Genomic DNA, 23,135 nt, shown 5'->3' with positions numbered 1-23,135 from the left:
AAAAATGCATTAAAAAGCATTAATCTTATTAGATGTTTAGCTGGTACATTTTGGGGTTCAGATCCCAAAGTTCTGACTTTGTTGTACAATAGTATGGTTAGAAGTCATTTTGATTATAGCTGTCTTGCGTATATGCAAACTAATCCATCGTTGTTGAAAAAATTGGATGTCATTCAAAATATAGGTTTGAGAATAATAAGTGGAGCAATGCGGTCTACACCTATTAATTCAATGGAAGTAGAAACATGTATCCCTCCTTTGCCGGTGAGACGTGTTTATTTGGCTGAAAAGTTTTGTTTGAAGCAACTATTCGCTAACTCCAACTTGGTAAACAAATTATTACTTCCACAGGATTTATTAAAAGTTACTGAAGCATCAATTGAAACTCTACAACCTACAGCGGAAGCACTTCTTTCCGGTAAAGGACCTACTATGTCAATGATTATGACTTATATGCATAGTATTGCTAGTAAGATAAATGTGAATGACGTTTGGCCTATGTATGATTGCCACTATGATGTAATAAACCTCGGAAATAGAATACACATCACTGATATTAAATCCAATTTAGACTTCCTCTTGTTCATTGAAGAAAATTGTAAAAATCATTATAGGATATATTCGGATGGTTCTAAAAATGAGAACTTTGTAAGTTCTGCTTTCTATGATTCACAGTTAAAAAAATGTAGATCATATAAATTAAACTCTGACTGCAGTGTGTTTACTGCTGAATGCGTTGCCCTGTTCAAGGCATTGGAATATATCAAAGAAGAATTAATGTTTAAAATTAATAACTATGTTTTAATAACAGACTCGAAAAGTGTTCTTTTAGCTATAAATAATTTTAATTTTAGTAATTATAAATTAGTTTATATTATTTTCCAAATTAAAAATGTACTACTTAATTTAAAACAAAGGGGAATTAATATAGAATTTGTTTGGGTACCCTCCCACAGAGGCATAACAGGAAATGAAGTGGTTGATTCTGCTACAAGAAGAAGTAATTTTTATGAAGATTGTTCAAGTAGCATCAAAGTGCCATTTACGGATTTATGCAATACAATTAAAATAAGACAAAAGAAATTGTGGAGTGAAGTGTGGGATGTGACTAATAAAAATAAAGGAAAATGGTATGCGGAAATTCAAAAGGAAATACCAATACAACCATGGTATTTCAAAACAAAGTGTGAATCTAGAAAATTTACATCATTAATGAATAGACTGAGATTTGGTCACTGTCTGGTGCCAACACACCTGAATAAAATAAAAATACTAAACAGTAAAAAATGCAACTATTGTGATTATGAGGAGGCTGATGTTAATCATATGATACTCAAATGTCCAGCTTTTGGCATACAAAGACTTATATTAGCCAGTGATCTAAACACTATAAATATGGAACAAAAACAAAAAATTGATTTTCCCCGCCATGTAAAGGACTTGTTGTGTAAAACGTCATATTTTAAGTCTATTTTTAATTATATAAGTAATACTATAAATAAAGTGTAAAAACGTTAGACTAATTAGTTATAAGCAATTTTGTATTTTTAGAATAATATTTAGTTATAAGCAATTTTGTATTTTTAGAATTTGTAAATTTTTGAAAGGCCTTAAAGGACTGTTATCCAGGGCCGTAAAATAAATTAAAAAAAAAAAAAAAAAAAAAAAAGTACATTGGTTTGGTATAATATAAGAATTCAGATTGGTAGTCTAGATTTTTAAAACGTAGTGATTATATACTCTTTGATTTTTAGTTGGAGTGTGGTTGGAGTCTGGAGAGCTTGAGAGCCCGTGCTGATGATGTACTTGGTTGAATAACAAGAATTAGTGAGTAGGTACATTCATACACATAACCTGCATTCTTTCTTTGCCCTTGTAGATTGTGACTAACTCTACAGTGTGCCCAACTTTAAACTAAAATAACGTTTAGATGTATTGTTACCCCTTTCATAATTCTTCGGAAAGAGATAGTAGACCTGTGAGTTTAGCTAAGAGATGTACAACAGAACTGGCAACCTTTTAACTATTTTCTCTCAACAGATAACAAGGTGACATATAAAAATAATTGTAAATCGCTTATGGCACAAAACATCAACTAAAGAGTAATAAGTTATATGGTGTTGACAAATCTAGGACCCTGACCACTGTGACTGGAACATCCCTCAGAAGACAAGCAAACAGACAGAATTAGAGGAAACTGAAGACTGTATTGTGGTGACAACAGGGAAGTGATGACTCATATGTTGGTTGATGAAAATATGAAAATGATTAATGAAGATGATGCTAATGTCAATGAATTAGTTCAGGATCCCATAGGATATGAAAGTGCTCGCTTCCAATGTTCATTTTGTTTGGAGGAATTAGTCCATGAACATGACATGTCGCATGTACACATTATAAACATGCGACATATGAACATCCATCTCCAGGTGAGGAAGTTTTCCACTATTAAACACTCACTATAAAATATCAAAATGTTTATATTAAATAATAGCTTGTTTAGTTGTGGAGAAGAACTCTCAAAGGACAGAAATCTATATATATAAAAGGAAAAGCTGACTGACTGACTGACTGATTGATCTATAAATGCACAGCTCAAACTAACACAGTTCACTATATACTAGTCTCAAACTACTGGAGAACTAAAGAACACTTTCTTTTTCATGGCGGCCATTTTGAAATGATTATTATTTGTTGTTATAGTGGCTTTCTACCTGTCACAGTTCCCGAGATAGACTTCTGACAGACAGATGGACGGACAGCTGAGTCTCAGTAATAGGGTCCTATTGGCACCCTTCGGGTACAGAACCCTAAAAATGCTGTACTTAATAAAATTATAAAATATGTTATGAATATGATTTGTGTTTGGCAGAATGGTGATGGTGAATGTGAGACGTCACAAGTATGCGAGCCTCATACTGCTGAGAGCTCAACCTCTTCACTCATCACTGAGAACAAGTTAGTATACTGTATACCAGTAGGGCGATTGTCTAAAACCTGCATCAATCATTATTACAATCTCAATTGTTCTGATTGGCTGAATTTGTGCGATTCTTGTTGCAACAATGAGCAACAATGCATTGTGGCCAATAGTGAGTGAGCATTAACCAATCAGAGATGATTGCGATCGTGACATTGTAGCTGTCAAACAACCGCGGTAGGGCCACTGACAATATCAATAAAATTTAGTTCAAGTGCCTTTCTTCACTTTCGAGTCGAGCGTCAGCGGCGCCGCGTCGGTCACGTTCCCTACATTTGCATAGAGGAGATTAATCTGCCGCTTTGTCATAACCTCACTGACGCCACAAACGCTCGACTCGAAAATCCACCATTTACGGCGGTTACGCACTCATCCGATCCGAGTCCATGAAAATACGTTCCTTTTTGTTTTATATGGTAGCTTAGGACATAATATTATGTCCTAGATGTTCGCTGGTTTTCTAACGAATGACGGATTAAACTCGGATGACGGAAGTGCAGTGCGTAATCGCCGTTAGTGTACGTGTGTAGTGTACATTTTTACTAGTACCATAATACCTTTCGTTTGCTAAATACAGTACAGCTACATTCTGGCTATGGCTCCCCAGTATATTTAGATACATTCTGATATATTTCACAGGCAGGCAGGCCCCAGCCCTTCCGAACGCGCTGCTCAGACCTTAGGTAAGATACTGCTTTATTTATAAACAAACATAGTCATGATGTTTTCTTTTAAGTATAAGAAATTGTAAAAATGTTTCATTTCAGGCGCCCCTCTGCGTTTATGTCTTGCGACAAATATCGAAATAACAGTGCCCTCAACTGAAGATGTTGATACAGACGACAGTCTCCGAAACAAAAGATTAACAGATTGTTTTGTCATGTTGCATGATGTTTTCTCCAAAAACGTTGTAATAAGACGAGATGGATTGTTGACAAAAAAACAGAAGGCTGTTGGGTCATGTGACAGACAGAAAATTGCATCTAAAGAAATCGGTTATCAAGAAACAAATCAGAATGAAGTCCCTCCAATAGAATATGTTAAACCAGTTGCTGATGAAGAGAAAGTTACTGTGTCAAAAACAGTGCACACTCTTCATGTTGCATCTAAAGATATCCATTATCAAGCAACAAGTCAGAATCAAGTCCCTCCAATAGAATATGTTAAACCAGTTGCTGATGAAGAGAAAGTTACTGTGTCAAAAACAGTGCACACTCTTCATGTTGCGTCTAAAGATATCCGTTATCAAGCAACAAGTCAGAATCAAGTCATTCCAATAGAAAATGTTAAACCAGTCGCTAATGAAGAGAAAGTTTCTGGGTCAAAAACAGTCTACAGGTGTGACTTTTGTCATAAAACATTTGAACAGCAGAGTCTCCTAGTAAAACACATGCAGTGTCATGGGATAGTAAATCGATTTACTTGCAACATTTGTCAATTCCAAACTAAATATAAAACTAATTTAACTGAGCACATGAGAACTCACACAGGCGAAAAGCCATACTGTTGTAACTTATGCGAGTATAAATCTGCACGAGGTGGTGATTTAGTGAAGCACAAGAGAATTCATACTGGTGAAAAGCCGTATCAGTGTGCAATATGTGAGAATAAGTTTACATTACAGAGTCATTTAATGATGCATATGAGAACTCACACTGGGGAAAAGCCCTTTTCTTGCAAGGTATGCAAGCATAAATGTAAACAAAAGAGTGACTTAGACATGCACATGAGAAGGCACACTGGCGAAAAGCCCTTTTCTTGCAAGTACTGCAACTATAAATGTGTACAAAGTGGTACTTTAGTGAGTCACATGAGAACTCACACTGGTGAAAGGCCATATCCTTGCAACCAATGTGAGAAAAAGTTTGCGACGTCATACCATTTAAAGAGGCACTTGAGTATTCATACTGGTGACGGGCCATATTCTTGCACATATTGCAAGAAAAAGTTTATATCAAATAGTTATTTAATGATACACATGAGAATTCACACTGGTGAAAAGCCTTTTAGTTGCAAGTTATGTGATTACAGAAGTGCACAAAATAACCTAGCAAGCCACATGAGAACTCACACTGGTGAAAAGCCTTTCAGATGCAAGTTATGTAATTACAGAAGTGCAATAAATAACTTAGCAAATCACATGAGAACTCACACTCGGGAAAAGCCATTTTCATGTGACTTATGCCAGTTTAAAGCTGCACTGAAACATCATTTAGTAACCCACATGAGAACTCACACTCGGGAAAAGCCATTTTCATGTGACTTATGCCAGTTTAAAGCTGCACTGAAACATCATTTAGTAGCCCATATGAGAATTCACCGCTAAAGCTTTTACGCTTATTGCGTAGGTTCGTGTGGTTGTACACGTACGTCAGACTACCCAACTCTCCCTGACTCGCTCGCGAGCATTCTCACTCAGTGAATTATTGTTTACATTGTAAACAATAATTAATTAAAATATTAATAAGTTTACAACTTTACAATATTAACACTGAGGCTCCTTTACAGTATATTATGTTGATATAATCTATACTTATAATAAAGCTGTACATTAAATATATGTATTTTGACAATTTTAATCTGAGGAAACATTATTATCGATAAAGACCCCAAAACAATTTTTTTTGGAATTTTGTCTGTCTGTGCGCGCATCACGCGAAACCTACTGAACGGATTCAAATGAAATTTGGTACAATGGTAGCTGATACTTCGGATTAACATTATAAGATAGTTTTAATCCCGAAAAAAAATAGGGGTTCTTCGGCATAGGGGATCAAATGTTTTATCGATTTTACTCCATTATAGCTCCGTCAAATCTGAACCGATTTTCACAATACTTTTTTTTCTACAAAGGTTGTACCATCAGGTTAGTACCTTGTGATTTTAGTGAAGATTTGATGAACAGTTTCAGAACTAGAGGATGGAACTCAATGGGTAACAGCATTTATCGATTTTATCGCTTAAATTTTTTAGTGTAATTCAATACGGTGTTTATCATTTCACGAGTAATGTTTATAATATTTTAATGTAAATAACGGGTAGTAGGTACATACCACGATTAATTTGATGTTTTTATTTGACGATGTTTCAACCCAATTGCACGGGTCGTTGTGACGACTTGAACTCCTAAGCCGTGGGGATTCTGGAATTTCTGATGTGAATTAAATAAAAATCTTTTTATTCAAATAAACTTTTACAAGTACTTTCGAATGCATCTACCACTGGTTCGGAATGCCTTTCTCCGGAATGGAATGGAATTGATATTTTAGGTATCAAGCAACAGCTTCATGATTACACTCCAAGTCCGTGTAATCATGGAACCGTGGAACTCCTCAAACCTGATGATGCAGGGTACAGTACTCCTAAAATATATAGATTCAGGAACTGTTCCTGTTGAAATAATATTGTAAATGCCGAGCATAGACTTTCTTATTGGATTCCAAGTCCCAACTCTAAGAGTTGCGACTTGGAATCCAAGAGTTCAACTCTTCAATCCTGATGCTGCAAGGTACTGAACTTTTAAGCCGTGTGGATTTGGAAAGTTTTGCCGGTGAATTGATATTTAGGTACCAAGCTGACTACTTATACTAAAAAGCTTAAAATACAAAATAATATATTAAAAAACCGACTTACAAAACCACTACCTACAATATTTTTCACGTTCAGTCACACTTGTTACACACGCAATATGTAGGTGTGACTCAACGGGAAAATAAAATTCCTCTTGAGGAGGAGGAGGGATTCCTCTTGAGTCGAGTTGAGGTGTGACTCACGGGAGTGAGACTCAACGGGAACCACCTTTTGAAAGGATCGCAATAGTCAGGTACCTACTCCTTGAATACCATTAGTGATGCACATGCACTGAGAAAGGAATTTCAGAAATGTCATCTTGAAAAACATAAGTCTTAGGGAATAAGATAAGTAATTCGCTACTTGACTCATATCTAATTTCGTCCAATAAATGATTATTTATTATAGTATTTTGCTTAAGACAACGAAATATATCAATAACAATTATTAAAAACGCAGGATGGATATATAAATCCAATTTAAAAAAATACAATTTTTATTTTTATTTGAAACGCAGAAAACGCTGTCAGCCATGATGTAAATATGTAAACAAAGAAATGTCATCCCTATGTCACGCGTGGACTAACGTAGTATCCATATATATAAAATTTAAAGTCTGTAAAAGTTTGTCAGGACTTTAAATTATCTACTTATTATATCAAAGCACAGCCTAAACATCTAAACAGCTGGTCCTAGATACATGAAATTTGGTGGGTGTGTTCTTTGTAGGTAAAGAGAAGGTATCCACTAGGAAAGGATTTTTTGAAATTCCACCCCTGAGTGGGTTAAATGGGGGTTTGAAATTTATGAAGTCCACGCAGGCGAAGTCACGAGCATAAGCTTGTTTTTATATATTTCTAAAAACTCATAGTAAACGTAAAAAATTATCGTTTTCTCTTTATAAATTGAATAAGTTATTAAGTTAGACTTACAACAAAGTGATCTTTGCAAAAATAAATTTGGGTTGCAGTCGTTAGTCATATAGGATCCCTTTAAGCAAGTCTTCGCGTGTTACGTATATTTATTTCACTGGGCACTCTAATCCACAACTTTCCTGTGGTCTTTATCGATGCGTTTTTACATTTTCGGATGATACAATAACGATAATTACTATATTTTTCATGTAAACTAGTATAGAAGTCATGTTTATTAAACTTTGGGAGGTTATGCTGTTGTTTACAAATGCATGACGTCAGAGCACAGATAATCTATCGGCCAAACATGGCCGACAGTGTTTTCACCTGTCTAAGAAAAATATATTTTTAAATTAAAGTTTTACGGTTTTTAGGGCGCAAAAAAATATAGTGTTAATTTTTTTGATCTAATAGGACAAATATTAACCATTTTAGACCTACTTAAAAAAAGTGTCAACTAGCCTATTGGGCAAAATAGAATTCCTTATAGAAACTTGCCAACTATACCTTACCAAATAATTATTACCTTATAACTTACCAAATTCCATAAGTAATTGTTTTTAGGGTTCCTTACTCGAAAGGATAAGTCCGTCCGTCTGTCTGTCTGGCAGCTGACTGTAGCTCTTAAACCGTATGTTGTGAATCAAACGAGCACTTGATGGGAACTGACACTTTATAAACTAGCTGACCCTGCGAACTTCGTTCCGCCTAACAGTCGATTCAAATTATTAAATTTTTTTAAAAATATCAATTCACTATCAGAAATTCTAAAATCCCCACGATTTAGGACTTCAGTACTTTGCAGCATCAGGATTGAGGAGTTAGGATCCGAAGTTCAATAATGTAGCCTATGCTTGGTACCTAAAATAATTTTGCATCATCCGCAGTTCCTGAAACATTATAGTTTAGGAGTGCTGTACCCTACATCATCAGGGTTGAGGAGTTGAGTCTTGAAGTCTGAGAATAAAGTCGTTGCTTGGTCCCTACAATATGAATTCACTATGAACACTTCCTGAATCTTGATAACTCAGGCGGGCAGTAACCCTGCAGCATCAGGATTAAGGAGTTGAATCCAGAATTTTTTATGTGACCACCACGAAAACTTTTTTTGTTGATTTAAAAAAAAAATTGCAAATCTGTCCAGAAACCTCGAAAAAATCGATGTAGAAAAAAGAACCACCTCATTTTTGACAGTCGGTTAAAAACCGATTACCTTGAAATATTTACGGAACAATTTTTAAAATATCCCCTTTCTAACAAAAAAAGAATGAATGAAATCGGACTACGCGTTAATGAATTACAACTCAGTATACATTTTAACTTTCATCCCCTCTCCTACGGGAACCATGCTGAATTTCGGGATAAAAAGTATCCTATATTCTTCCTCATAGTATGACCTCAAATCGTACCAAGTTTCATTGGAATCCATTCAGTAGTTTCAGCGTGATGCGCGGCCGTGATACAGACAGACAGACAGACAAAAATGAAAAAAATTACAGTTTTGTGTTCAGTATCGATTATAGAGTGCCCTCGAAAAAAAAATTTCAAAATATCTTCAATGTACAGAATTTGACCTGTTACAGTTTTATTATAAGTATATTGATAGTTTTGTAGCATACCCACTTAGTTAACATAATATTACAACACCGTACTTATCAACAATAAACAATTAATTGTTTATCAACAAATAATAATAAAAAATATTATGCTGCCATGAAAATGTAAAAAATATGTAGTGTTATTTCTTGTACGATGGTACCCTTCGTGAGTGAGTCCGACTCTCACTTGACCGGTGTTTTATTATACTTTAGGAATATGTTTTAATATTAAATATATTAACCTCAATCTGTGTTTTTTATATCCAAATTTAACCGCCAGGCCACGGGACAATCGCCACAGCGAATAATCGCGCAGTGCTAACGGCGAAGATAAATGTATAAGAATATGTACAGGACGCGGCTGAAAGTAATGTACATCGGCTACATCTGCCATTTGAATAACATTTCGGCTTTGTAGAGCGTTATCTCTGTCACTCATACCTATGTGACGTTTTGTTGGTCTCAACGATAAAGACAATGCTCTACAAATCTGCTATCTCCTTTTAAAGGTCGATGTGCAGTAGGTACGCGGCAGTAAGTAATGTGGGTAATCTGAAATGGATTCTGGGTAATGGCTTCATGCCTTGTCACACTTGGCACACTTTTAGATAACGAAAATTTTCGTGTGGCTCTAGGTCTCATATTGGGAACACCACTGTGCCACGGTAATTTAGCATTACCGTGACTGTGCCATGTGCCACACACACAGATGTCGGTGTGGAAAAGAGGTTGACAAATTTGGAATCCACGGACTCTCTTGCCAAAGCAGCTCTGGTAAGCTGTTTAGGCATGGATCTCTATACGATACGATCAAAAGGGCTCTTGCCACCATAGACATTCCTTCGCTCATTGAGCCGGCAGGGGTTATAAATCGGGACGATGGCAAGAGACCTGATGGATTGACGCTGGTTCCCTGGGAACGGGGACGGACGCAACTTGTGTTGACACATTGGCCCTGTGTCATATCAGGGAGACAGTATCAAGACCGGGAGCCACAGCAGAAATAGCTGAAAACGGCAAGCGGCGCAAGTAAGCCTCTCATATCGAGAGTTACATTTTTGTTCCGTTTGCCGTGGAGACCCTGGGGCCATGGAGTCAAAAAAATTTACGAGACATTTCACCGCGATTAATAGCCTCATCTGAGGGCCTAACATGCGACCTACGAAAAATTTTGCTTAGGTAGTTACGCATTTTCTCGTGTTAGGTATTCATAAAGATAAGACGAGTAAACGCGTAGGTAGTCAAAATTTTCTCGTGGGACGCATGCTATTTAAGTTTAAAGTTTTATTGTACCTAATATATTCACAAAAATGTTCCATTCACAAAGTTACTCTAAATTATGGTGTAATATTGTCATAGCATAAAAAGTCAGATTCTGTACAAAATAAGGGTATTAATTTTGTAATATTTTGTTTAAAAACTTTTGAGGGCACCTATCTTATTAAGGTACTAGGTATATTATCTTAGCACAAAATAAATATTAATCAAATAATCACTGCATGCTCGCTGCCCTCAATATTATACCAATGTTACCCGTTTCTACTGATTGGAAATAATTAATATATTTTATAACCTGTGTGCGACATGCATAGCTTGTTTGCTAATCTGCGTACTTAACTCTAGGTGTCTATGATATGAAAACTCGATCGATAAAATACTGTAATGTTATTGGTAGAAATTACCTTGCCGCCAAAATTGTTTCTCGTGGACCAATGGGAGTACTGCTATTAGTTGAAGCGCGCAATTTCCGTTCAAGATGGCCGATAAAAGTATGCCTATTTCTGTTCCATCGGAAAAGCCTTTAAAACTTGTGAAATGGAAAGTTAAGGAAGGTGCTTTTGTGTCGCATGGTCAAATTTTATTTTTGTACAGCGATTCGTCGGGTGATAGTGGTGAAATAAAGAAATATAAAGTAACACGCGCTGGCACTATTGTGTCCATCAAGGTGAGGGAAGGCGACATTGCAGATCCTGGGTAAGTGACGTCATATTGTATTTAGATACTTTTATAGTGTCACTAGTTAATTAAACACATAATTGAATTAATAAATTATTGTTTTTAGTTTTTATAAAATATTTAGATATTTTTTTAGTAGTTGAAATTTGTATAAAGTCAAAACAAACTTCAATGTGTAAGTCAAAATGTTTGGGCGCGAATATAAAGTTTTAGCAATGTTTATTGTTTACTTTTTATAAAGAATAGATTCATACATGATGCATGATACAATGCTTCTAGAAGCTGTATAGCAGACCTAGAAGAATGTCGCCACCCGACGGTGATGAAAGAAATGTGCGCAGAATGCGGTGCCGATTTACGCGCCGACGAGATACAAAAACACGACGTTGCGGTCGTGCCTATGGTACACTCGGTACCTGAGTTAAAGGTATTAATTATTATAATTATTTGCGTTATAATTCTATTTTACATTCCTTATTCATTATTACATCAAACCCCCAAAATAAGGTGAATAAAATAATAACTATGGAAAATACCTTCCCAATAAGTAGGTATCATCAAAATTGGGTCAATCTTTCAAATAGGTACATTTAAATAGGTAATACATAACTAAACAAAATCTAGTAGATAAATATTTATACATTTTAGTGCTAGCCTTGAAATTTAATAACCAATGCAGGAGATGAGCACCTAAGGTTTGATATTGGTTGTCAATTTTCAAAAATTGATGTTTCTTATAATTACTTTATAGGACCAAACTAAAAATGAACTAAAAACCTGTCCTATGTACCTACTAGTTCTTTTTTAGAAACATCAGTTTTTAGTTTTTTCCCAACTTTATTAGTGAACCTTGTTAGCTAAAATGGGTTTGTCTGTCCTTTTCTACATTAGTAAGAAAAAGATGTGAATACTGAATACCATAAAATTTAGTCAGCATCCAAATCGATACCATTATCTGGGGCTCGATTACGGTAAAATGACAACTACAGTCTACAATGTCACGATCAAAATCACCTCTGATTGGTTGGCCCTCGCTCATTATTGACTACAATGCTTTGTACTAAAATACTATGAATTCGACCAATCACAACATTTTGAGATTGTAATAAGAATTGATGCAGTATTTTCGTCTGCCATCTGGAATAATTATTGCAGGTTTCTGAAGAGTTGGCTCGGAAACTAGGCAGAGAGGATGCCGACCGCCTCCTGAAGGATCGTAAGCTGGTGCTGCTTGTGGACCTCGACCAGACCCTGGTGCACACCACCAATGATAACATACCTCCTAACTTGAAGGTATACTCTGTGGTAGCTAAATTATAGAGAGATGCTTTGAGATCCTTAAAAATTCAGAATTTTTAAATATTATAGTATACTAGATGATGCCGGCGACTTCGTTCACATGGTTTTAGGTTTTTAAAAATCCCGTGGAAACTCTTTAATTTTCCGGGATAAAAAGTAGCCTATGTCCTTCCCCGGGATGTAAGCTAACTCTGTACCAAATTTCATCAAAATCGGTGAAACTTTTGGGTCGTGAAAAGCTAGCAGACAGACAACAGACACACTTTCACGTTTATAATATCAGTACCGATGATGAATGCAATATGGATTTTTACTCTTTCAGGGTGTCTTACACTTCTTCCTAAGAGGTCCAGGCAACCAAGGCAGATGGTGTCACACGAGGCTACGACCTAAAACTGAGGAATTCCTGGAGTCAGCCTCAAAGAACTATGAGCTGCATGTGTGCACGTTTGGTGCGAGGCAGTACGCGCATGCGATCGCTGAACTATTGGACCCTCAGAAAAAATATTTCTCACACAGGATACTATCGAGGGATGAGTGTTTTGACCCTAGGACTAAATCTGCCAATTTGAAGTGAGCACTTTTTTCTTCTTTTCTTGTTTGGTTGCTTTTTGTAGTGCCAGACCAGCACAATGCACTTGGCCAGTGTTGAGTGTCCACTGGCAATATAACATGCACAAGGTAGCTGTGGGAAGTCACTTGCACTGTGTAGCTTAATTTTAGCTAGAAAACTTGCAGAAATCGATATATTATATGACAATGATATGCCAATCCGCACTTGACCAGTGTGAAAGAGCAATCTTAGACTAAGAAGAGGACATAATATGAAGCTACAATATCAACTGGCATCGTCAAATCCATTAAAACACTTTCTGACCCTAACAGAGTTGTTTACATATGAAGTAAATTGCCCAAGGATGTAGTTATGTCAAGCTCTGTTAACCAGTTCAAGAATAGATTGGACAAACATTTGGAAAACTCAAAACACTTATGATATAGATGCATCAGCAAAAGCTGCTTAGTCTTTAAATATATAAAAGGAAAAGGTGACTGACTGACTGATCTATCAACGCACATCTCAAACTACTGGACGGATTGGGCTGAAATTTGGCATGCAGAGAGCTATTGTGACGTAGGCACACGGTGAGAGAGGATTTTTGAAAATTCAACCTCTAAGAGGGTGAAATAGAGGCTTGAAATTTGTGTAGTCCACGCGGACGAAGTCGCGAGCGTAAGCTAGTCTAATAATAAAATAAATTCACTATACACAAAATATGCTGTTCAGCCAACAGTCCACTAGCAATAAAACTTTAAAACTTGCAGAAGTTGCTGTGATTGTCATATCATCATCATGATCAGCAGCAGCTCACTACAAAGCACGGGTCTCCTCTCAAGTGAGAAGGGTTTCAGCCATTGTCTACCACGCTGACCATGTGCGGATTGATAGACTTCACACACCTTTGAGAACATTATAGAGAACTCACAGGCATGCCGTTTCCTCACGATGTTTTCCTTCACCGTCAAAGCAAGTGATATTCAACTAATTAAAACGCACATAACAAACAACACTTCCGTTACGGAACCCTAAAAAGGATTTGTCATGTATAAAAACCTACATCATTTGCTTACCTTTTTGTAATAAAAGATGAGGGTAGATAAAAAACTATAATTGTTGAACTGTCATGTTTTGCTACTTAGCTCAATAAACGTGTTCTTATGGTCAATTATCGTATTAGAATAGAATAGAACGTTTTTTTATTCATGTAAACTTTTTACAAGTACTTATGAATAGTCAGGTAGTTTTAATTTACCACTGGTTCGGAATGCCGTTCCTATCGAGAAGAACCAGCAAGAAACTCTGCGGTTGCTCTTTTTAATTTTTCAATTTACAATGTTATACCGTACTATACAAGCCATTGCAGCCTGTGCATTGCTGGAGCGAGTCAAATCCAAGCTTTTTTTTATCGTTTACATAGTCTGCGACTGTATAATATGCTTTTTTTAGGAGCATAAGGTTGCATTAAGCATGTTATTGGCACCGATTCTAAGCACCACCTAATTTTAGCGTATTCGCACCCTCTTCTTACTATTGTAATATGAAAAGGACAGAAGCAGTTTGACATTTCTAAATTTAATTTTTAGATGGTAAACCCGTGATTTTAGCACGCACTCGCGAACCTACTGTTTAAATTTGTATTGTGCACTAAAATTTAGAATCTTTAAATGTGAAAGTCATGTTCCGTTCCTTTTTTAGCATTAGTAAAAAAAAAAGGATGCAGATACTCTAAATTTAGTTAAGAGAGAGACTAGAGAATCGGGGCCAATATTTAACATTATAGGATTCATCATCATCATCAGCCTGTGGACGTCCACTGTTGGACATAGGCCTTCCCCAAAGAGCGATAGGATAGGAATATAAAAAGGATTACTTATAATTAAATATAACAGTCAAAATGATATTTTTCAGGGCACTTTTCCCCTGCGGTGACAACATGGTATGCATAATAGATGACAGGGAAGATGTGTGGAGGCATGCTTCAAATCTTATTCACGTCAGGCCCTACTCATTTTTCCAGTCCACTGGAGACATCAATGCACCTCCACCTTTGCGTAAGTTAAAAAAAAAAATCTTTTTTATTCGAATAAACTTTTACAAGTACTTTTGAATAGTCGGATGCATCTACCACTACTTTAGGGTTCCGTACCTCAAAAGGAAAAACGGAACCCTTATAGGATCACTTTGTTGTCTGTCTGTCTGTCAAGAAACCTACAGGGTACTTCCCGTTGACCTAGAATGAAATTTGGTAGGTAGGTACATCTTATAGCTGACATTTGGGGAAAAATCTGAAAACCGTGAATTTAGGGTTAGATCACACAAAAAAAAATTAATTGTGTTCATGAACTAATAATTAGTATTTTCAACTTTCGAAGTGAGATAACTATATGAAAGGTCTTCATCTGTACATTCTAAAACAGATTTTTATTTATTTTTATGCATAATAGTTTTTGAATTATCGTGTAAAATGTCGAAAAAATACGACTGTAGTACGGAACCCTCATTGCGCGAGCCTGACTCGCACTTGGCCGGTTATTTTACACCTGGTTCCTCCTTCACCTTTCTACTATTGTAGTAATAATATGTTGCTCAGGCTAAGTAAAGCTTAAGGCGGTTTTATAGGACTGCTGTTCTAAATAGCTTAGTTAATTTTAGATGTAATGTATTCATTGTGGATTAAGATACAAGTTGCAATATCACGTTTTTTTGTAACTTCACTATCAATCCAGATATTAAATGTCCTTCTGAAGACTTCCTTTTTTTGAGCTTTAAAAGGTAGACAGATACGAGGATGACAATCTTTTACGGCGAAATTAACTAACTAACTTATCGACAGATTATAATCTGTCTATCAATCAAATGTCAAAATATACTTCTCAACAAAAAAACCAAAACACCTCGTATACGTCCCGCAAATCGCTAAAGCGCATGGTCGCCATTTTAGTGACGTCAGCACTAGACTGAAGTTTCGAGCTGATGGTATATTTTTATTTCGGCTGACGTTAAAATGACGTCATTTCGATGTTAATGAGACATGGTTCCAGCGCAATAGTAATTTGCGGGACTTATTTATTTATTTATTTATTTAGGGATTTATTTTAGGGTTCCATACCTAAAAGGAAAAACGGAACCCTTATAGGATCACTTTGTTGTCTGTCTGTCTGACTGTCGGTCTGTCCTGTAGAAACCTACAGGGTACTTCCCGTTGAACGTCATAGTGTTTGAATTATCTAGCAAAATGTTGAAAAAATACGACTGTAGTACGGAACCCTCGTTGTGCGAGCCTGAATCGCACTTTGCCGGTTTTTTAACTTGGAGATGTTTGATGATTTTTTTTTAATGAGAAGTACAGATAATTATTTTATTATAGCTGAAGAGAAACCAAGATTTCCGCGTGCCAAAAACGGTTCACAAGTGCCAATAAGTAAACAAATGCCCAACTTGGATGTGGAGCCAGAGAAAGATGCCAAGGATATAAAAGATAAAGATGATAAAGATAAACCAATTGAAGGTAGTAATGGGATAGTTTTAAGTGAAAAATTGGGAAGTGAAAGTGATAAACCAGAAGTGTTGGATGATAAAAGTGAAAGTGAACAAGTTGATAAGCTTTTGGAGCCTCCGCCGTGTGTTTGGATTGAGACTGCGGACGGACAGATAGAAGTGGATGACGCTGATGATTATTTAATATATTTGGAGGATATATTGAAAAGGATACACAAGTGAGTTTTTTTTCAGTGGCCGGCAAGAAATATTGTACATCATACCTTTAGAATGAGACTTCGGCTTTGTAGAGCGTTATCTCTGTCACTCATACCTATGTGCCGGTTTGTCGGTCTCGACGACAGAGACAACACTATCTCTTTCTAAAGGTCGATGTACAATTTTTTTGTCACGTATTGTACTATTAATTACAATTAAATCATCATCATGATCAACCCATCGCCGGCTCACTACAGAGCACGAGCACGAGTCTCCTCTCAGAGTGAGAAGGGCTTGGGCTATAGTCTACCACGCTGGCTGAATGCGGATTGGCAGACTTCACACACCTTTGAGATCATTATGGAGAACTCTCAGGTATGCAGGTTTCCTCACGATGTTTTCCTTCACTGTTAAAGCAAGTGATATTTAATTACTTAAAATGCACATAACTCTGAAAAAAGAGAGGAGGATCGAACCCCCGACCTCCGATTAGGAGGCGGACGTCCTAACCACTAGGCAAACAACATAATCTTTTATTTCCAAAATAGGTATGTACTTTAAAATATTATTATTGTTCAATAAGGCAATTCATGTTCAAAACAGCTGTTCAGTTGAGCGGCCATATTTGTTACATACAAGAATATTACCGCACTAGTGCTATAAAATATTATCACGCGGTTTTTGTAGTTTTGGCAGTTAAGCAATAAGAATATACGTTATGATCCGAATGTACCGAAAATTTAAATTTTCAATCAACTTTTTCTTGAAAATTTTTTTCGTTTCCGTTTTTCAGACAATTCTACGACATATACGATGGTATGGGCCAGCATCAAATACCGGATCTCAAGTTCATAATACCGGAAGTGAAGAGCAAAGTACTGGCGGGATCCAGCTTAGTGTTTAGTGGTCTAGTGCCGACGCACCAACGATTGGAGACTTCTAGAGCCTACCAAGTAGCTAAGAGTCTAGGGGCAGAGGTTACTCAGGACTACACTGAGAAAACCACGCATTTGGTTGCGGTTAGATCTGGTAAGTAACTACAAATGGATAATTTTAGCGTTTAAACTTTCGTGAGATTTCCATTATACATATCTCACACCCGGCTTTACTCACGTGTTTAGTCAACGTTAGCCCGATTAGTTTCGAATCTCCTACCCCGGAAGGATTCGAAACTAGTTGGGCTAACGTCGACTAAACACGTGAGTAAATCCGGGAGATATGTATAAGCGAGTGAGAACGGATGGACCGTGAAAGGCTAGCAGACAGACAGACACACTTCCGTATTTATAATATTAGTATGGATGGATTATATTCACAAACCTTCACCAACCTCTCGTTAACTTATATGTGCCGAATCGCGGGAGAGGGCCCGCGGTACTTGCTTTTGGCGTGTTTCCAGGGGGCGCCTTCTTGATTCCCTATAAATAATTAATCTCTGTCCTTGTCCCTCTTTGTAGGCACAGCAAAAGTGAACGCGAGTAAAAAAATGGGTGAAGGCAAAAGCAATAAGTTGCACGTAGTAACGCCAGAGTGGCTGTGGACGTGCGCCGAGCGCTGGGAGCGAGTCGACGAGAGGCTCTACCCTCTGCAGAGAGGGGGACAGGTAATATGTTCATTTTGGTTCTTGACATAAGTTGATCAAAATATTTTGAAATGATATACCCCTATACCCTCCATAAATAGCAGGTATGTACATTACTTCGCCTTGGCCGACTTCCTAAGTGATTTTGTGATTTTTAAGCAGAGCCCTTTTAAAATAAACGAGTTCGTTAATTGCTATTTCGGCCAAGTCTTGTACATAGTACTTTTCTCCCATTGGCGAAGAAACAATAAACAAATGAATTTGAGAAAAACACACATTTTTCTTTGTCACAAAAATTCAAACACACAAAGTTTGTATATTTAGACAACAATCCTTTTTTAAACACACAACTTTTGAAACATTGAACTGATTTTTACTAAACGACTTAAAAATTGTATTGCGTTTCGTACTTTACGCAAGCTATGACTGCTGCTGTAATGGCGGTGCCTCATGAGAGAAAAATAAATAAAAATTTCTGCAGGGTGTAATTTTCAATGTACACATCTTACAATACTAACATGTGTCGCGCACGACAGAGCAGCGCGCGTCGGCCGCCCGCGCACTGCAGCAGCCCGCCGCTGCCGGCGCCGCGCCGCCGCACGCCCTCCGGCCGCTTCATGGACTCCCTCAACCCGCTGCTGTCCTTCTCCAGCGACGACATCGCTGACATGGACCGTGAGGTGAGTCTAGTCAAACTACGGTAATCTCCACATATAAACGATGACGCTTCTCGAACTTACACTAATGATTCTACAGCTGTCACACGCTGAGACTTAAGTAGCTCACAACGCAAACTAGATGTCGCCACAGTGCCTTATCTCTCGCTACATATCGCGCTAACGAAGTTTTATGTATGATGCACTATAATCAAATTCCAATATACCATGGTTGGACCAGCTGGGGCATAACAACAATCCAGAAGATCTTCCTATTATTATGGTTGAATGCAAATCACCTGCTCCCAGAAAAGTATAACAGGTGCCATGCAACTGTTACGCAATAAAAAACCTGCACACATACAATGGATAATCACAGTATTGTGGTAGACTGAATTTCATGAAAAGGGACTGACAGATGCCCTGTCTGTCAATCCTCACAATATGATGAATGAAATTTTAAAAAGAGCAGCATTTGCAATTTAGGCACGGCCGAAAGTGTTGTAATGTTCGTCAAATTCAAATTTCTTTATTGCGAATATGGGTAAACAGTGGAGATATTACAAAAACAAAAAGGTACAGCCAAACCGACCTTTAGAAGAAGATAGCAAATTTGTAGAGCACTGTCTCGTTCTATCGTTGAGACCGACAAAACGTCATATAGGTATGAGTGACAGAGACAACGCTCTACAAAGCCGAAATGTCATTCTAAAGGCCGATGTACATTAATTTCGGCCGCGTACTGTACCTAGTCTGTCTATTAATTATTTTTGTGTCAAAGTTATTTGTATTAAAATCGTATTCATAACACTGAATGATATTATATCTGGACATTCCATTATATTTTGTTTTAAGCTTTTAGTACAATTCATACCGTTTCATTCAGGTGGAGGATATTTTCAATGAATCAGATGAAAGTTCATCGGATGATGAGAAGAAACCTACCGATGATCTTGACGATGAAGAGAATATTTCTGAAGACCGGTTACTGGCTTTAGAGACAAGTTACAGTTCACAAGATAGGTGAGAAATTTACTTAAAAAATTGCTACATGTATCTTAATAGTTATCACTGGTAGCAGAATACTGAGGTTTTGGTTGGTTTGCTAATTGCTTTATAATGTTTTCTGTCAGCAAAATATATAGTGAAATCAGTGCTACTTACTGAAAACAATTTTTACCCTCAAGACCTTCCGACGTTTGGTGCAGCCGCACACCATGAAACAAAATTGGATTTGTTTTACTTGATCAAGTTGACCGATGTCAAGCGACTTGATCAAGCAAACTGCGCTTTTCTCATATATCAAACATTAAAAAATCAATCACGCGTCAAGCACGTAAATGCTTGACTAAAGCGTCAAGCAAACAAAATGCTTGACCAACTCGGAAGCTCTTTATACTAAACTAGCTGATGCCCGCGACTTCGTACGCGTGGATTTAGATTTTTAAAAATTCTGTGGGAACTCCTAAATTTTCCGGGATAAAAAGTAGCCTATGTCCTTCCCCGGGTTACAAGCTACCTCTGTACCAAATTACGTCAAAATCGGTTGAACGGTTGAGCCGTGAAAAGCTAGCAGACAGACAGACAGACACTTTCGCATTTATAATATTAGTATGGATTTAAATTTGTCACTCAAGTTGCCTATTTAATCTTTCTTCTGCAAATCTAGTACCTAAAAAGTAAAACCACTTCCAAAGTGTGATGTGCCAGAACTGCCAGTGATAACTAAACAAAAAATTATTATGAGCTTACAATTTTTTTTTATTAATCCCTTTTTTTCTATAGGTTAAAAGAAAACGAAGAGGACAATGATGATTCAAGTAATTCGGACACAGGTGAGTATTTCTAGCATTTTTTATACAAACCTTTACAACTTATGAACTTTTGGCCATAGTCTACCACTCAGGCCAAGTGCGGATTGGCAGACTTCACATACCTTTGAGAACATTATGGAGAACTCTTTTTTTCCGTTTCCTCACGATGTTTTCCTTCACTGTTAAAGCAAGTGATATTAACACGCACATAACTCCGAAAAGTTAGAGGTGAATGTCTGGGATCAAACCCCCGACCTGCTATTAGGAGGCGGATGTCCTAACCACTAGGCTATCACAGCTTCATATTAGATGTGATCTATTCAAGTCAAAGTCAAAGTCAAAGTCAAATGATTTATTCAAAATAGGTAATCAAGTCAAGTCAAAGTCAAATGATTTATTCAAAATAGGTAATAAATTACTCTTATTGATTGTCTGGTATGGTGTTAGATTTGTAAGATATAGTGGTGATAATTATAACGCAAACTTAAAACTAAAGCTACGAGGGTTCCAAACGCGCCCAGGTCTGAGAAGAGCCCACAACAAACTCAGCCGGGTATTCTTTTTATTATCACCACTTTACAAAATTATTGAAACTTATTAGAACTATCACAAAGTCGTTAAGCAACTCATTCCCAAGCTTGCTTATCATTTAAATAATCCTTTACATTGTAATAGGATTTTTCAATTAGTTTACGTTTTATGAACACTTTGAACTTGTTGAGAGACATCTCCAATATGTCTTCTGGAAGCTTATTATAGAAACGTATGGAATTACGAGCAAATGAATTGCTAACTTTACTGAGCCTAGAGGCGGGCATTACAAGTTTATTTTTATTTCTAGTATTTATATTATGAGTCACTTTTTTTTTTAAATTTATTTATGTTTTTATGTACGTACAGTAAATTTTCAAAAATATATTGATTATGCACCGTCATAATTTTAACTTCCCTAAATTTAGTTCTCAGCGACTGTCGTGGCCCCATACTGTATATGGCTGAACAGCCCTTTTCTGCAGCACAAAAATAGAATTAATATCAGCAGCATTACCCCATAATAATATACCATATGACATAATGCTGTGAAAGTAACTAAAATATACTAGTCTCGCTGTTTCTATGTCTGTCAACTGGCGAATCTTTTTTACCGCATATGCGGCAGAACTAAGTCTGTTCGATAAGTTATTTATATGAGAGCCCCATTGAAGTTTTGCATCTAACGTTATTCCAAGAAAAATAGCGGTATCCACTAAATCTAATTCCTCATTATTAAGTTGCACAGTGGTTTTCACGTTGAGAAGCAGGTTATTAGCTTCGAACCACTGTACTACCTTGGTGAGAGAATTGTTTACTTCATCAAAAGTTGTTAAGTATCGATTGATTTTAAATAAAAGTGATGTATCATCAGCAAACAAGATTATCCCGTAATTGTCCTTAGCGAGGTAAGGAAGGTCATTGATGTAAATGAGGAACAGAAAAGGTCCTAAGATGGAACCTTGTGGCACCCCCATTTTTACTACGGATGCGGGAGATCGCTTTCCCACTTACCCACATCCACCGTAAATGTGTAATCTGTTTTTAGAAGATGGGCAGAGACCACGGAAGAGGCCCAGGCCTGCAACGCCGCCCTCCGACGATGATGTTCCGCCAGACGACGACGATAGCTCATGGAACCTCATGGGAGCTGCGCTCGAAAGAGAATTCCTTGCACAGGACTGATGCAACACCATACCATCCCATTGTACAAATACCTCTGTGTTAATAAAATGTTCTTTGAATTTGTGATTCTTATTTATGTAACAGCTTCTACAAATATTAAATACACCACACCTAATATAGTACACCAAGTTTTATGGGTGTCTTTCCACTGATAGCTGGTTGGAGTGAAGCTCAGCTGAGCAGACTAGAGCTGCAATAAGCACACAAGTCCTGTCCTGACAGGTCTACCTTACCTGCCGCTCTGCACCATCCTTATGTTTGGATTGAAGTGGTGATCTAATGATCCAATTCTGAAAATTCACTGATAGATAGCTACGTTATCCCAGTGCTAAAGGCTATAAATTATGCAAACTTAAGCCATGGGGAAAAAGCTAACTTTTATTTCAGTACTAGCTGATGCCCGCGACTTCGTCTGTGTGGAATTAGGTTTCTTGAAAATCCCGTGGGAACTTATTTTCCAGGATAAAAGAAAAAGATTCCGACGAATTGAGAACCTCCTCCTTTTTTTGAAGTCGGTTAAAAAGTAGCCTATGTCAGAGCGTGTCCACACGGCGCGTTGCGTTGCGTTGCGTCGTCGCAACGCAAATATTTTGACGCATAGCCGGCCACACGGGCGCTGCAGCGTTACTATGACGCAGTCAACGTTCCGTCGGCGCAGCGGCGACGCACAGTTGCGGCAAGTATTTTGAAAAAAATTCGCAGTCAGTCTATAGCAAATCATGGATCGGAAAAGACGTCTAGCATTGCTCCTATTACTACGTCACCGCCGAAATCGACGCAAGATCACAAGACGGT

The 23,135-nt window shown here is 37.2% G+C and overlaps 2 protein-coding genes and 1 non-coding gene across 9 annotated transcripts; all 3 read left to right on the top strand.

Moving 5' to 3' along the window:
* The first annotated feature begins 1,765 nt into the window (after positions 1-1,765).
* LOC138403713 (gastrula zinc finger protein XlCGF57.1-like) lies at positions 1,766-9,326 on the top strand. 5 transcript variants are annotated; one of them, XM_069505299.1, is made up of 5 exons: positions 1,766-1,827; positions 2,041-2,429; positions 2,873-2,958; positions 3,620-3,663; positions 3,748-9,326. In XM_069505299.1, the coding sequence occupies exons 2-5, from the start codon at positions 2,232-2,234 to the stop codon at positions 5,304-5,306; spliced, it is 1,887 nt and encodes a 628-aa protein (XP_069361400.1). In that variant the 5' UTR covers positions 1,766-1,827; positions 2,041-2,231; the 3' UTR covers positions 5,307-9,326. The 5 variants fall into 5 exon arrangements, with proteins under 5 accessions (XP_069361400.1, XP_069361399.1, XP_069361403.1 ...); XM_069505298.1 differs by having other exon boundaries at positions 1,773-1,831; XM_069505302.1 differs by having other exon boundaries at positions 1,784-1,827; positions 2,134-2,429.
* Positions 9,327-10,787: 1,461 nt separating this feature from the next.
* Positions 10,788-22,404, top strand: Fcp1 (RNA polymerase II subunit A C-terminal domain phosphatase Fcp1). 3 transcript variants are annotated; one of them, XM_069505631.1, is made up of 12 exons: positions 10,788-11,036; positions 11,298-11,445; positions 12,174-12,311; positions 12,640-12,890; positions 14,785-14,927; positions 16,244-16,592; positions 17,366-17,601; positions 18,030-18,175; positions 18,691-18,834; positions 19,697-19,833; positions 20,596-20,645; positions 22,207-22,404. In XM_069505631.1, exons 1-12 carry the CDS (start codon positions 10,819-10,821, stop codon positions 22,338-22,340), a joined length of 2,094 nt encoding a protein of 697 aa, XP_069361732.1. In that variant the 5' UTR covers positions 10,788-10,818; the 3' UTR covers positions 22,341-22,404. The 3 variants fall into 3 exon arrangements, with proteins under 3 accessions (XP_069361732.1, XP_034835256.1, XP_069361733.1); XM_034979365.2 differs by having other exon boundaries at positions 22,204-22,404; XM_069505632.1 differs by lacking the exons at positions 20,596-20,645; positions 22,207-22,404 and having other exon boundaries at positions 18,696-18,834; positions 19,697-19,832.
* On the top strand, positions 15,545-15,673 carry LOC117992141 (small Cajal body-specific RNA 8). The gene has a single exon (XR_004674988.1). It is a non-coding gene; the product is annotated as a small Cajal body-specific RNA 8 (non-coding RNA).
* Positions 22,405-23,135: the final 731 nt, after the last annotated feature.

This window comes from Maniola hyperantus, chromosome 20 (genome assembly GCF_902806685.2).
Source record: "Maniola hyperantus chromosome 20, iAphHyp1.2, whole genome shotgun sequence".
Lineage (NCBI taxonomy): Eukaryota > Metazoa > Arthropoda > Insecta > Lepidoptera > Nymphalidae > Maniola > Maniola hyperantus.
This window is presented reverse-complemented; position numbering and strand designations above follow the sequence as displayed.

What these genes read in the sequence shown, in the direction of transcription:
- LOC138403713 (XM_069505299.1), top strand. Translation starts at nt 2,232, where the DNA reads ATGACTCATATGTTGGTTGATGAAAATATGAAAATGATTAATGAAGAT. An exon ending in TCACTCATCACTGAGAACAA is followed by an intron (nt 2,959 to 3,619) that starts GTTAGTATACTG and finishes TATATTTCACAG; the next exon opens with GCAGGCAGGCCCCAGCCCTT. An exon ending in ACGCGCTGCTCAGACCTTAG is followed by an intron (nt 3,664 to 3,747) that starts GTAAGATACTGC and finishes GTTTCATTTCAG; the next exon opens with GCGCCCCTCTGCGTTTATGT.
- Fcp1 (XM_034979365.2), top strand. Translation starts at nt 10,819, where the DNA reads ATGGCCGATAAAAGTATGCCTATTTCTGTTCCATCGGAAAAGCCTTTA. An exon ending in ACTCGGTACCTGAGTTAAAG is followed by an intron (nt 11,446 to 12,173) that starts GTATTAATTATT and finishes TAATTATTGCAG; the next exon opens with GTTTCTGAAGAGTTGGCTCG. An exon ending in TCGCTGACATGGACCGTGAG is followed by an intron (nt 18,835 to 19,696) that starts GTGAGTCTAGTC and finishes CGTTTCATTCAG; the next exon opens with GTGGAGGATATTTTCAATGA.